Here is a 13,716-nt window from a genome sequence, read left to right on the forward strand (position 1 = left end):
ATTATTAATGCACTTGAGAATTTAAAAAATACTGGTTGAATATTCACAGTTGTTAAAGTTAATACTAAATTAAAAGCACTTGTCTGTTCTGCAGGATTTATTCAGTGATGTAAGTCAACAGCATTTTTCACAGTGACTGTAAATCAGTGGTATTATTGTCAGCAAGAAGTTGGCATCTAGTGGCATTACGTGATGGCTTAATCATTAGCAGGGAAGGCATTTTTTGAAGATGACAACTTGAGTGTCTTTCATTGTGCTGACAGTTTGTAAAGGTAGCTCTGCCTTACCTTCCTTATCACGCAGCTTGGGTCATAGGCTTTGCAGTACTTAATAGGCTGGGAATATGAATTTGGCGATAGAATATATAGAGTTAGAGAAGATTTCAGATGGTTGAAATTGCACTGAATAATCTCTGCCAGCGTTTAAAAAAAAAAACATTTTTAGATGCACAAACTGTATACTTCCTAATGTTATGCACTCACTTTTTAGTTAGTGTACTTTTGGTCTTTTTTGTAATGGATATGTCGCTGTAGAAATCAATTGTGTCCGTACTTCAAGACTATTAGCTTCTCTTTTTGTGAATAAAGTTACACTGATAAAACTTGTAGCTTGCTTTCTTATTATTTTTTATTTCAAATATATAAGCAGTGCTTTTCTTGCAGAACGATGAACCTTATCTGCTAACACTAAAGTAGCAAATATAAGCTGTAATGTTTAGTCAAAAACATGACCTGAGAGCATGCGTACATTACTGAAAGACATGAATCTGATTAGCTCATTCCCCAACATTGAAGTTGAAAGAGTCTTAAAAACATAAAATTGTGAAAGTTGTACAGCTCACACCATTTTTTAAAAAAAGATCTTGCAACTTTGCTATTATTGGTATCAAACATCGTTTGATGAACTTGAGGTTATGAATGCTGTTATTTGTTGCATTTGGGCCTTCAGTGCACTGCAGGCTTGCTAAGAGAGATTAGCTGTGTCAACATGCTTGGTCACCATCTTCTAGATCCCTCCTGGAAAGCCAGCATTCAGTAGGTTTCTTCTCATGCAAAGATTTTCTAAAGTAGCAAGTAAGAACTGAAAACAATTCTTGATGTTGTCATTCTTAGGTGTAAGGGTTTTTTTTTTTGTGCCTAAAGTTGTCTTTTTGTTACTTCTTTGTGACTACAGTTGTGTCCATTTTAATTGTTTTAATAGTTTTCCATAAAATTTCTGGTAACTTGTTTTTGTTGCAAGAATATTTATAAATAGCGATTGAAAATAACTACTCTGAAAAACATTCTAAGGCTGTTATATATAGCATCCCTACACTTTAAGGTCTTAAAATAATTAAAGTTTGCACAAATATGCTTTATTAAAACAAACTGGACTTTATGGCAGAGGCTTTTTAGGATGCTTTAAGAAAAGGGTTTTCACTTCCTCTACTGCTTGTTTTTCTCCCATGGTGTTGTAGTTAACTTTTTTATTTGATGTTTTAACACAGAGAGATGCTTGTAATGTCATTTCTAATTTATCTGTCAGTTTAGTTTTCTACTCAATGTAGCAGGTTTACTTTCTCCACAGCAACCAATATACTACTGTATAAACATTTAATATCAACACGCTTCCACCTCCCTTCTCCATGGTATATTGAGACAAACCTACAAGAACTCAGAAATACCTTAGACTAGCTGTTATTTGGCAGTTGTAAGTCTCCTAATGCTAATGCTTTCATTTTTTGGAAAGCTTTTTTCTCCTTCCTCCACAGAAAAATGGCAATCTGCAATGGCACAGTTGAAAATCAAGTCGTGTCAGTCGCTACTTCAGTATCTGTAACAGCAGATAGAAGCTGTACTGTTGTAACATGGAATACTATGTTCTTAGCTTGAATATGTGGTTAATGAACACTTGCTCATGTGTTCTGGAATGGCTTTTATTTCAGTTCCAGGCATGGACTCCACAGAATTTGGGATATATTTGCTTGTCTGATTTGACACTCACACTAGTTACAGTTGATGATATTGCTATTACTCGGAATTACAACAGCATCATGATTAAAAAAAAAAAGCTTGGCCAATCTGGCAAAGTGAATAAGAAGATGGGGTTTCAGCTGCTTCAGCTGTTCTACTACAGCAGTATTGCTAAAATATTTCAGTTACATTTATGAATCATTTTATTTTGTCCTCAGATCAGCATTTTTGAAAAAAATTGCCTAATTTTTTCTATAGACTTTGAATAGTTTCTTAGAGAAATGAATCAATAGCTAGCCCAAATAAGCTCACGTTGTACTTATATATTATGTAAATCAAGACAGTAATGTAGAGTCCCTTTAGATACTGAATAAAGCTGTTCTCTATCAGTGTAACGGATCCCTTGATCACAATTTTGTTGTTTCATTCATTCTAACTAGATTTTTGTGAGCCAAAGTATAGCTCATCTAAATGACTAGAAGTCTGTTACAGTAGTAATTCTGAAGTACTTTTTCTTCAGTTTTGTGTCAGGATGTGGAACTATTTGACAGCAATATGTGCCTTCTCTTGTGGCAGCCTTATGCTTCTATCTTTTTTCCTTTCTTGTTCTCTCACATATGTAGAACCAGTAACTAAACATCTTAACTTGGTACTTGGTTGTGCATCTTGGAGCGTACAAATACATTTGAAATTGTGGAGCAACTTCCTTCCAGCTTGCATTGGTGTAGAGCATGGAGTAATTACTCCCTTAAGTGAGGCTTTTGTGCTCTGGTATCTGCCATTCCAAAATGCAGTAGACTCAAAATACCCTGAATCTTCCTCTTGTGTTTGTAGCTTTTGTTGTATGTCAACTAAGCCATTGGTCCTCACTGCATTGTGAGACAAGCATTGGTAATTCAATTCATGTTATTAATTTGATAGCTGTTTTCTTTCTAGCTGTTTGCTGTTTTTATCGTGTGTATGCTTTCTTTTACAAACCTGAAGATGAAGCCTTTAAGTTGTAGCAACTAGAGCTAACTAGAGGGAGGCTGATTCCTCATTCCTGGCTTTTTTGTGTGCCTAACTTCCCTGACAGCCATGCACCAGGAAGTTAATTCTCTTTATACAGTGGCAGGCTTCCATTTTCTGCCCGCCTGTGGTTTGGAGGAAATGTTAAGTCTAGAGAGATGTCATATTTGCATGTTTCATCTACACAGCTTGAATATCAATGGAAGGACTATCTTCTGTATGTATGAGAAGGGCTAAAGCTATTAGCTATGACTTGAACATGTTTTGGACAAAGGCAGGGTGCAAGTCTTTCCTGTACTCAGTTCTGTCTCCAGGCATTTTTTTGCTTTTGAAATGAAATGTTTCTTTAGGTCATGTCATTCTTGTTGTTGTTGTTTTGGTTTTGATGTTGTTTTTATCCTGAAAGATTGCTGGCTCTTGAAGGAATCAGGTTGCATTATCCGCTTGTCTTATAAATATTAGCTGGAAGACTATATGGATGTTAATGTCTTGATTCAAAATTTGAAGAGTTAAATTAGATATAACCGTAAAGAGCTCATCCTAGTTAAACTGTTTGGTTTTTAAGTGCTAAAACCTGTTTTCCTAAGCTAATTTTTAGCTGTTTTTTTTATAAGGACTTTAATATGTAGATATTCAATTTTGCTTCTCGAGTCCCAAAGAATACCTCGTGATAGCACCTGAAAATCGTGCCTGGGTTATAATTTCCTCATGGCACTTGCTGTATGTCTTCAAGGTTTACTGCACTGTTTCATTACTGTTCTCTTTTTTTTTCCTTAAGATGATTAGCTATTCTTCAGCCCATAGAATACTACTTTTATTTTTAGACTAGCCTGAATAATGTTTCAAATTAAGTTCATATAAAAGTGGTTTCGAAATAAGTATACTTAATCATAGTCCATTAGATCTTCTGTCTTGACTGGTAGCATATTTCGAGATAATATGCTTTTTTTTCCTCACTCATTGTATTCTAACCTTTTGCCACCTGTGGATATTGATTTGTGCTTTGATAGCTGGTTCTAGAGTAAAGAGTGAGGAGGTAAATACAGATTTTCTTCAGAAAATCCTGTATGCTGGGCTGCATCGAAAGAGAGGTGGTCAGCAGAGACAGGGAGGTGATGAATCTCCCTCTGCTCTGCCTTCACAAGGTCCTGTCTAGAGTACTTAGTCCAAGCCTGGGGCCTCCAACACAAGAAAGATGTGGAGCTGTTGGAGAGGGTCCAGATTATGTTACAAACATAATCAGAGGGCTGGAGCACCTCTCCTACGAAGAAAAGTTGAGGGAGCTTGGCTGGTCCAGCCTGGAGAAGAGGAGGCTCTAGAGAGACCTCATTGTGGCCTCCTAGTACCTAAAGGAAGCTTATAAGCAGGAGGGGGACTGACTTTTTGTATGGTCTGATAGTGATAGAACAAGGAATACCAGAATAGGGGAGGTTGAGTAGGTATCAGGAGAAAATTTTTCACTCTGAGGGTGGCAAGGCACTGTTAGTGTTTCTCTGGCTGCCCAGAGAAACTGTAGATTCTCTGTCTCTGGAGGGCACTGAAGGCTGGGTTGGATGGGATTTTGGGCAGCCTGATGTAGTGGCTAGTAATGCTGCACGCTGTGGAAGGGTTGAAGCTACGTGGGCTTCAAGGTCTCTTCCAATCCAAGCCATTCTGTGATTGTCTAAAATCATTGGCAGTGTTTCCTGTTTGTTACTCGTGATTCAAAACTGTCTACTCTTAACATGAGAACTGAATTAAATTTTCTCCCACTTGTTTTGTTCAAGAAAGACCATCAGTGCCATGAAAGGCCATGGTAGTGTTAGGTAAGTGTGGAGAATTATTTGAATTTTTTTTTAAAAAATATAGAATCAAGCCATCTATTTTAAAAGTGAGCGGGAAACTGTAAATAAAAACAAACCAAAAAACTTGGATCTGTTTCTGGCAGGCCAAATAATACAGTATAGATGTAACAAATAAGTAGCAAGCTCATATGAGAGACAAATGCTAAAAACAGTTCTACAAAGTCATACACCACATAAAATGCATGGAACCTAAAGTTCCTTCCTCTGGTGGAATTTTTAAATGCGAGGGGCACTTGGAGAAAGAAGTATTTAAGAAAGGAATGTTAAAGGAATAGTTTACTTTAGTCCCTGTAGAATCTCACTGAAGTATGAGAATGAACACACTCTCCCAAGTTGGGATCCTGCAGTGAGGAAATGTATGCATGCATACAGTAGTGATTATTAGATGTTAAGGATAAAAAATGGATAAGAAGAGTTCTAAAGAAAAAAGATCAATTCTACAGGTGTGATTGATTACCTTGCTCTGCTTGACAAATGAGTCAGACTTAGTAAAGTAGAAAGAATAGGCTTCATCTCTGCTTAGCACTCCCAAGAAAATGATAGTAGTAACTCGGATCATATTGTAGTATGCCATAAGCCCGTATCACTTAATGCTATTTGAATTCCATAGCTGGAGACAACATTTGAAGTTTCAATTTATGATAAAGAAATCCTTTTAAAATGAGAATTAAATAGAAATTGCAAGATTGCATGTTTTGTTCAGTTAGAAATACTCTGTAATAGTATCTGAATTTTCATTTAGCAATATGGAAGTTGGAATGAGATGGACTTATCTGATTTGCTTTAAAAATGAAGTGGTACCCAAAACTATGCTATGAAAAAGCTCTCAAGTTATTTTTTCTTAGTTTCATTTGTGGCCTTTCCAAACAGTTCATTCCCATTGAGCTGATGTAGGGTAGCACATAATGGTAATTCAAGAATGCCTTTATCCATCTGCTTACTGACTATTACGCTTTGTGTCTTTCTGGCTACATGCTGTGCTGGCTGTGAACAGTCAAACAGAAGGACTTCCCTGTCAGGTTTCAAATCCTAATGTTTTGTCATCTTTATGTCTCACAGAGTTCTGAAGCCTCCAAAGTGGTAATCCTGGAGTGGTGCTGGGTTCTGGAGTTCAAGAGAAAAACAGATGTTTCAATAATTCTCAGTAAGTAAGATACAGCTCAGTATGTTCAGTGTCAATGTTTTATTTCAGTCAACAAAAAACTAAAAATGCAATCACGTATTTGCCTTAAACTTAAGTAAAATGTGTTCTTTTGTTAGTGATGCACACATCTAAATGTTGCTCTCTGAATCTCTGACAAATAGACCATAAAAGCCATAGGTATTACTTTTTCTAAAATCAAAAATCGTCTTTCTCTAGTAATAAGTGTGATCCTCTGGCTTTGCTTTTTGTCTGCTATCAACTTTCAATTCACTGGATTAGTTTTTTGATTGTTTGTTTAAAAAAAGAAAAAAAAAATTGAGAGAAGGATTTCATAGAAATTAGAACCACTATTTTAGTGCAAAGACTTTCATTTGGGAAAATGCTGTCATAGACTTTTCTCTGCAAGAGTAATTCAACTGTTCTGGTTTTTTTTTTTATGGAGTGGGCTCATTCAGTTACTATTGCAGAGTTTTGAATTCTTTGGGCCAGGTTGGCCATTTTCTGTTAGTTTTAGTGGTCTGAGAGGTTTAGAAAGCAATCAAATCCTGCCTGTCTCAGTCTGAGAAAGTGAAAATTTTGTTCTGTATTTTTATTCCGTCCAGTATGCTTTCTGAGTATTAATAATTTTCAGACAAGCAGTAAAATGAGAGTTTAAGGGACAAATTGTTACATGTTTCATGTTTGGAGTGTCATGCTTCAAAGTGTAGAATATAAATTGCACACATGAAACTGAAAAATCCATTTGATGTGAAGTTTTGTGGGATATCTGTCAAAGTATTGATCATTCAAAGTACGTGCTGTAGTTGAAACCTGGATGGATCTATTCTACGGGGTAGGGTAGGGTCATGCTAGCCTGAGAGTAGTGCTGGTGGGTTAGTAAAAGTGGCCATAGGGGAAAAATTATGTTGCATTTGTGGATCTGATGGCCTGCTTTTAGCAGAAATCCTTACCTTCTGTTTTTGTAAGCACCAGAATTTCCAGCTCACTAAAACAAAAATGTTTCATTAATTATATTAACTTCTGTCCTTGCTTCCTTGAAGTGATTCATGGTGCTTGGTTGCATTTGAGAAGGCTGAGACTTAAAAATGTATTCATTGTGTATTTTGTCCTTTTCTGAGTAGAATTTTGAGGAATAGGTCCTATCCTGCATTTAATGGAAATATATCTTACATCTTGTGTTTAATGTTGAGACGCTGCATCAAAAAGGACTTTCTAGTTTTCAAAGCATTACTTTGCTTAACTATAATAGCTGGATGATCACCACTGACTCTCAAATTGAGGCTTTTGTAATTATGCCTTTATTGATTCTACTTCATTAATTTGGAATCATTGGCTTTATGAGGTGGTGATGTTAAGTTTGGGTATAAATACAGTCATTCCAGTTCCCTTCTGGCCTTTCTTTTATAATGCTGGAACACAATGCTGCTATAGCAAGAACTCTGTTATAATTACTGCCATGTTTTTTTCAGTTGGCTTTGAAGCCTGCAAACAGGACAGCTTTTGTGACAGTGAGGTTGGCAGATTTTCAGTCCAAAGACTGGGGAATCAGACAACAGTGAGTACTGAGTAAGCACTTCAGGCTGCCTGTGGAGAAAAAGATTGGCAGTTGGTATGGGAAAAGAAATGTACTCTCATATTTAGGAACAGTAGTTGTTACTTGAGGGACAAACCTTCTAGAAGACTCAGTTTGAAGGTTAGTGGTGTAGGTAAAAATTGGGGTGAGGTGTCTGAAAGGTCTTCAAAGAATATGTTGAAAGAAAAAAGAACTGGAAACTTGGAGTATGCAGAGCCATCAAGGGATGATGAATACCTGGAAAGTGAGCAAAGGAATTCTGCAGAAGACAGAGGAAGAGACAGGTGGAGGAGAAAAGCATTTCAAACTTGGCAGTTTTCCTGTGCTGGAGAATAAGGGCAAAAGGTTGGCAAATGATTTATTGGATGGGAAAAGAGGATGCAGGCTAGAGCACTGTGAGATATTAAAACTAAAGTGAAGAGGAGTAAAGATAGCAGACTCTATACTGAGTAAGGGTAAATACCAAATGAAGTGAAATAATAGTCAGTGTACTCTAGGAAAAAATAGAATTCAGATGACAAAAGAGATGGAAAAAAAAAAAAGGACCTTGAGTATGAAATTCTTTGTCAGTGGGGGCTTTTCTCATGAAAGACTAGTTACGTTGTCACTAGATGATCATTGAGATATCCACTGTATATTGGGTGCCAAAAGAGAAAGGGGAAAGGCTCTAAGATGTTTATAGAAGGCTTTACTATGTTCAGGTGAAAGCAGGATAGAGGGTGTACCTGTTCACAAATGTCTCTTGGGCAACTACATCAGAAAACAACTGATCCATGAAATTTTACTTGTGGAAAAGACAGATGGCAAAATAAAGAGAATCAGCAAGTGGTTCATGTTCAGGCTTGGAACTGCAAGGAGAATTTTGTAATGAGCTTCTGGCTGAGTGTCTCCACCTTTTTTTTGAGCAGTGGGCTGAATCTTCACTGGGTAGTGAGAAATTGGGACTAAATAGGATACTTAAGAGGAGAAGGACAGTGGAATAAACATGGAGAGTAAAATAGATTGTTGTGCAGTACTGGCTATGTTATGGAGCTGACTGCCTCACTGTTGCGGACACTGAAATCCGAGTGGAATGCAGAAAGATCAGGTGATTGTAGTGGATAGATCTGTAAGCACTTTAAGCATAGTTCTTTCAAAACTGTCTAACTCAAAGCATTTCAAAGCAAAACGGGAAAGGAAACAAAGATTTGTTAGGTGAAACATTATTCTGATTTGTTGTGTGCCCTTGTGATGTTACCTAGGTGCTATTAACAGGGCACTTGTGTGAGATGGATCTGATTGCATGCTCTTAGGAGGGTTCGTGAGAGTATGATTCAGTCCTGAAATCCAGAGTGATGAGGATTTCAGCTTTTGTCTGAAAAGATCTTAAACCTGCAAACTGCTGCTGTGCACTGAGATGTTTGAGCAATGTAGTGTTAACTTCCTGAGCTCCAGTTCTTGTCCTGAATAACTACACTGGTTGAACCTTACAGTACAGACAAGCATCACAGCCTCTTCAAAAGCTGAAAGATTTTTTTTATATCATTACAGTTATATCTTTTCCTCCTCTTGAGCTTGGAAGCTCTGTCAGAAGTGTGGGTTATATGGCATGGTGCTAGCAGTGGAGGGAGGGGTGAGGGCAGCTCCAGTGCCACCACTCCAAAGTCTAGCAGCCAAGATGGTGGTGCCACTGTGGAAATGCATTTCATAGAGAGAGGAGTGAAGAAGTATGAGGAACAGCCCTCAAGTACCCAGAGTCAGAGAAGGAGAAGGATGTGCACTGGATACTGAAGCAGGCGTTTCCTTGCAGCCCATGGAGAGGCCAGGCTGCAGCAGAAAAATGTTGATAGTTTTAGGTCATGCTTAAGTTCAAACATCAAGCCACACAGCTCTTGCCATCCTGTTGCACGGAAACATATCTGAAGAGCAATATGAAGTGAGCTTTTGTGTATGGAGTAAGTACAAACGAAAAACATGCCTACATGTCTCCATGTGGTGTTGTACAACAGAAAATTTGGGAATGAACCCAAAAGACACAGGCACAAGGAAATAAATTTTGATGTGAGAGACGTGTTCAGGATCTTCATTCTCTTGCTCTGTGTACCTTTTTGGTTTTTGAGGATTGTATTACTTGTATTTTTGTAGTTTCTCAGTAAGAAGTAAGAAACTAAGAACTGTGACACCCAGGTAGGACTAATGAGACATGGGGAAGGGTGTGGGAAGACTGGAGGACAGTGTTTCTGATGCAATATTATAGTTGACTGGCGTGTCTAGCAGAGTGTCAGGGGAAAGATCTGCATGTAGAAATACCCCTAAGATGGCAAGGATTCCTTTTTTTTTTTGATTTGCAAATACTATGTAAGCCACATGGAATGTTTTGTTTCCTTAAATGCTAGTGGCTTGGAATGGCAGGTCAGTATCACTTCCCATTTTTGAGATGGACTAACAGGCATACAATGAGTTTACTCTTCCAGAATTGAATAGAAGATTGAGATCTCTGAATCTTGCCTCATCTGAAGTAGAGTGATGGTTCAGCTGGGGGTGTGATAGACTTCCTTTTTGCAAAGACAGCCCACTTCTGTGTGAAGGCTGTATTTAGCATTCAGTGAATGCTGCGTTACTTTTGTTTGGTGATCTTCACTGTGGCGCTTAAATACTTCTGTGGTCTATACAGGCGTGCTGTTTAGGCAGTGAAAGGGCAGGCATGTGTTAAAGCCTGCTGGTATTAAAAGAAACAAATTATTATAGTGCAGTAGACAACGTGGGCAAACAAAGTTTTGTATGGTGCCATATTTATTTCCAATACTTCAGTCTTTTTTGTGAGCTTCTGTGGGGAGTTAATAGCAGATGACGATGGTAATTCCCATAAGTTTATTTCAGAATTGCAGAATAAAATAAATAAAAGAAAAACAAAAGCCCAACCACGGAAGATAAAATTCTTAATTAAATTCCTTACTTTTGATAGAGAATTGAACTTTCAAGGGAAGATTAGCATAGCATCATGAGTAACCACGGGATGATTTCATCAATACTAATTTGGACATGAAATGCATCAGCATATAGAATTCAGTCAGCTTTGTGAATTAAATGCCTCTGATGTCTGTATTAGAAATATCCTGCAGATATAATTTACGTATCAAAGGTTTGTTCTGCTTTTATTACAGCATATGCTGGTTAGCTGTGACAGTGCTTTGTATTTTAGAGTGACGGTGGTTCATTGGTATTCGCAACCATTTCTCACTGCTGAGAACACACATTTTGCTACTGTGGGTGAGCAGGGAGAGAGAACCTTTAACCTTCATAAGTGCTCCATGTATGCATATTGCCATAGAAGAGGAAAAAATTTACCATCTAGAAAAGGAGGGGCTGTCATCGCGGTCACTCGTCAGATGATTTGTACATGTTTTAATTCAAATACTGACAGTAATTAATTTTGTTCTCTGTTAAACATGAATTTTATAACTCTCCTTGATCAGTCTCTATCAGTCTTCCTATACTTTTACATATTTGGTAGAATGGAGCAACAGAGCATTCTTAAGGAAAAAAAAACGCTGAAAATCAATACTGAATCGAAGAAGTTCTAGCAAACAGCATTTCCCTCTTAGTGTATTCTACTTTATTTTTAAAAGATATTTACAAGTCTTATTAAACTACAGTCTTTAGAAAGACGAGGGTCAATTCCCAGTAACCGTATATCTTTTTGGGGGGTCTCAGTTACTTCAATTCTCCTAGAAACCTAGGTTTCTGATTAAGAGTTGATTAAAATAAAGTACATACGAAAAAGCATTACGACACTTTTAACAAGATTTTTTTTTTCCCAAGTATTTGCAAAAGAAGGAGGCAGTTGCTACTGTTAAATTGAAAGTTTGGGGAAATTTGAGTTTTATTATAATGTGAGCATAATAACTTACGAAGTTATTTTCAGATGATGAAGGTAATAACAAAATATTCTTCTGACTTCAGAGAGTTGAGTTAGAGTAGAAGAGACTTTTCAGTATTTTGGGGATATTTCAGCTTTTCTGCGTTAGTTTGTTATTTGACAGAAGTTCTTTTTGAGCAGAGAGGTTGAATTCTTTATTTGAGCTGCAGAAGTCCTCAGGGACCATAACTTTATATACTGGCTTCAGTTGGAGAAGCTCTGCTGAGGTCAAGCTTCAGGAAGAGTTATTGGTGCGGAGTCTATATCAGAAAAGGCTGTCTTAACAGACTTCCCCCCCTCTATCTGCTTCCTGACTCTAACAGGAGTCTGTTAATGAAATCAGGAATAGAAGCAGTGTAGCTGCAGGACCAGATTAGCTTTCCATAACATCAGTGTATGCAGTGTCTCTATTTCTGTCTGCTCTGCGTATCAAGAGACAGGAAGTCAAGAGAATTTTGAAGGTTCTTACACAGCGTGAAAGCTGGGAAGTTTCTGGACTACAAAACTTTGCTTAATAACGTGTGTGAAGCAAAAGCTGGCCACGTGAATGCGTGTTTGTGTAGTTCCAAATGCTACCTCCACCTGTTGTAGAGCAAGCACAGAGCCCTGCTACAGAACCTGTTCATGTAGATGTCACAAATGGCACCTTGGGTATTGGCATGCTTTCCATGTCTTATACAAATACCAGTGCTAATGCTGGGCATCCGTGCCAGGCACTAGAATTAGTGATGCTTCCTCCTCCCCTTCCCTTTTCCCATGAGTGCGTTTAGCTGATTTTCAACTGACCAGCTCAATTTGACAGGGTAGAAATGTGAGAAGAAACAGTTTGATATCCAGTTATTTATTGCAGCTGCGGTCTAGAGTTTAATGGGAAATATGAAGAATCTGTCTGACTTGACGTACTTAAAGATTTATTCTTGTATTAATATAGTATAGTAGCAGTTATCTTGCATTTAAGCACTCTGCTGGTTTCTGTGAAACAAATGAGATATCCTGGGAAAAACTGTGGACAAAGCTTTGTATAGTGCCAATTTATAAAGTGATTTCAATTAGCAATGTGCAATTCCACCGTCAGTATGAGTGCTGTCAGACTACTGTGGGTTATGTCAGCGTCTCAGTGTCTGAGACGGAATGACTGAATCACAGTTCATTTATTTTATGAATTAATGCAAGCTATGAAAAGGTACTGTGTTGGATCCTGTAGTTCTGTAGACCTTTCTTTGATCAAGAAGAAAGATGTAAATGTAGATATACGTACAGTTTTCATTTAAACTATGGGCTGTGAAGTGCTTGTTCTGAAGGGTTACTCTTTTGTTTCACCAAAGGAGAAGGTGTTCCAAAAGAAAACCATTGTGTTCATGTACAAATGAAGTTTCTTCTTCTTGGATTTATGCCACTGAACTGAAAAAAAAATAATCTCAGATGTCCAGCACTGAGATGAAAATAACTATTCTGCTACTGGAGATTCCCAAGTGGATGCAAAATATTGATAGCGGTATTGTTTCCTTAAATCTTATGCTCAAAACTTAACAATAAAAGTAGGAATGTGCACGAGATAGAGAACTGGCCTCACTGAAGTCGACAGTAAACACTTTCAAAAACATATTTTTTTTTCCCAGAACTAACTGATGTCAACAATAACAGAGCATAACACAAGATTCTTTTGTATTTTCTACAGAAACCCTGTAGTTGCAAGTACAAAGGTTTAGGTTTTTTTTTGCACACCCATGAAATCCTCTGGTGTAGGATATCTGAGTGCAAATATGGTTCTATCAATATGTCTACTACCTCCTTGAGTCCTTCACTAGATGTGAAGATTTGTCAATACATAGTTCATTTTTCAGAAGCACTCATTGCAGCTAAGTTTTGCTTTCCTGCTGCAACCTGACTTTAAGTATCTGAGCAAAAATTCTTTACATTGAATTTAAAATAAGAGTCAAAATGATGATTTTATTGTGAGTAATCGTATTCTCGTTATTGCCACAGATATTTTTTGCCAACGTACGTTGAGAAAATGATGAAGATTGTGTCTGCATTCTTCTGTGTATAAACTGTTTCTTACCAGCTGTATGTTCTGCAGAATAAAACTTCCTATGTTGGCAGAGATTATTATTTTCAGAGTAGTTTTATATGCTTTTCAGAATTGAACTTAGTTCTGAGTATTCCAGAGACCTAAATATAGCAGACTGTAGTGTTTTGAAGTGATTAGCTTGAAATGGATTTCCAGATCTCAAAACCGGCACCTGTTAGGTCAGAATGTGCTGAATTATGTCCATTCCTACTGCTTTTCACTATCA

General features: G+C 37.4%; 1 protein-coding gene across 22 annotated transcripts in view; it reads left to right on the top strand.

Moving 5' to 3' along the window:
* Positions 1 to 13,716, top strand: part of INPP4B (inositol polyphosphate-4-phosphatase type II B) — a 327,844-nt gene that overhangs the window by 96,133 nt on the left and 217,995 nt on the right. For 16 of the 22 annotated variants that reach the window (XR_016465803.1, XM_090138618.1, XM_090138627.1 and 13 more), the window contains exons 3-4: positions 5,864 to 5,948; positions 7,418 to 7,503. Coding sequence is in view for 15 of the 22 variants with exons in the window: in XM_090138618.1 (XP_089994744.1) it covers positions 5,864 to 5,948; positions 7,418 to 7,503 (171 nt within the window). In the remaining 7 variants the exon portion in view is untranslated. Of the gene's footprint in view, positions 1 to 5,863; positions 5,949 to 7,417; positions 7,515 to 13,716 lie in introns of those variants that run through there. The other 6 variants (XM_090138622.1, XM_090138629.1, XM_090138624.1 and 3 more) reach the window with 3 other exon arrangements.

This window comes from Phasianus colchicus, chromosome 4, assembly GCF_987193195.1.
Source record: "Phasianus colchicus chromosome 4, bPhaCol1.hap1.1, whole genome shotgun sequence".
In the NCBI taxonomy this organism is placed as follows: Eukaryota; Metazoa; Chordata; class Aves; order Galliformes; family Phasianidae; genus Phasianus; species Phasianus colchicus.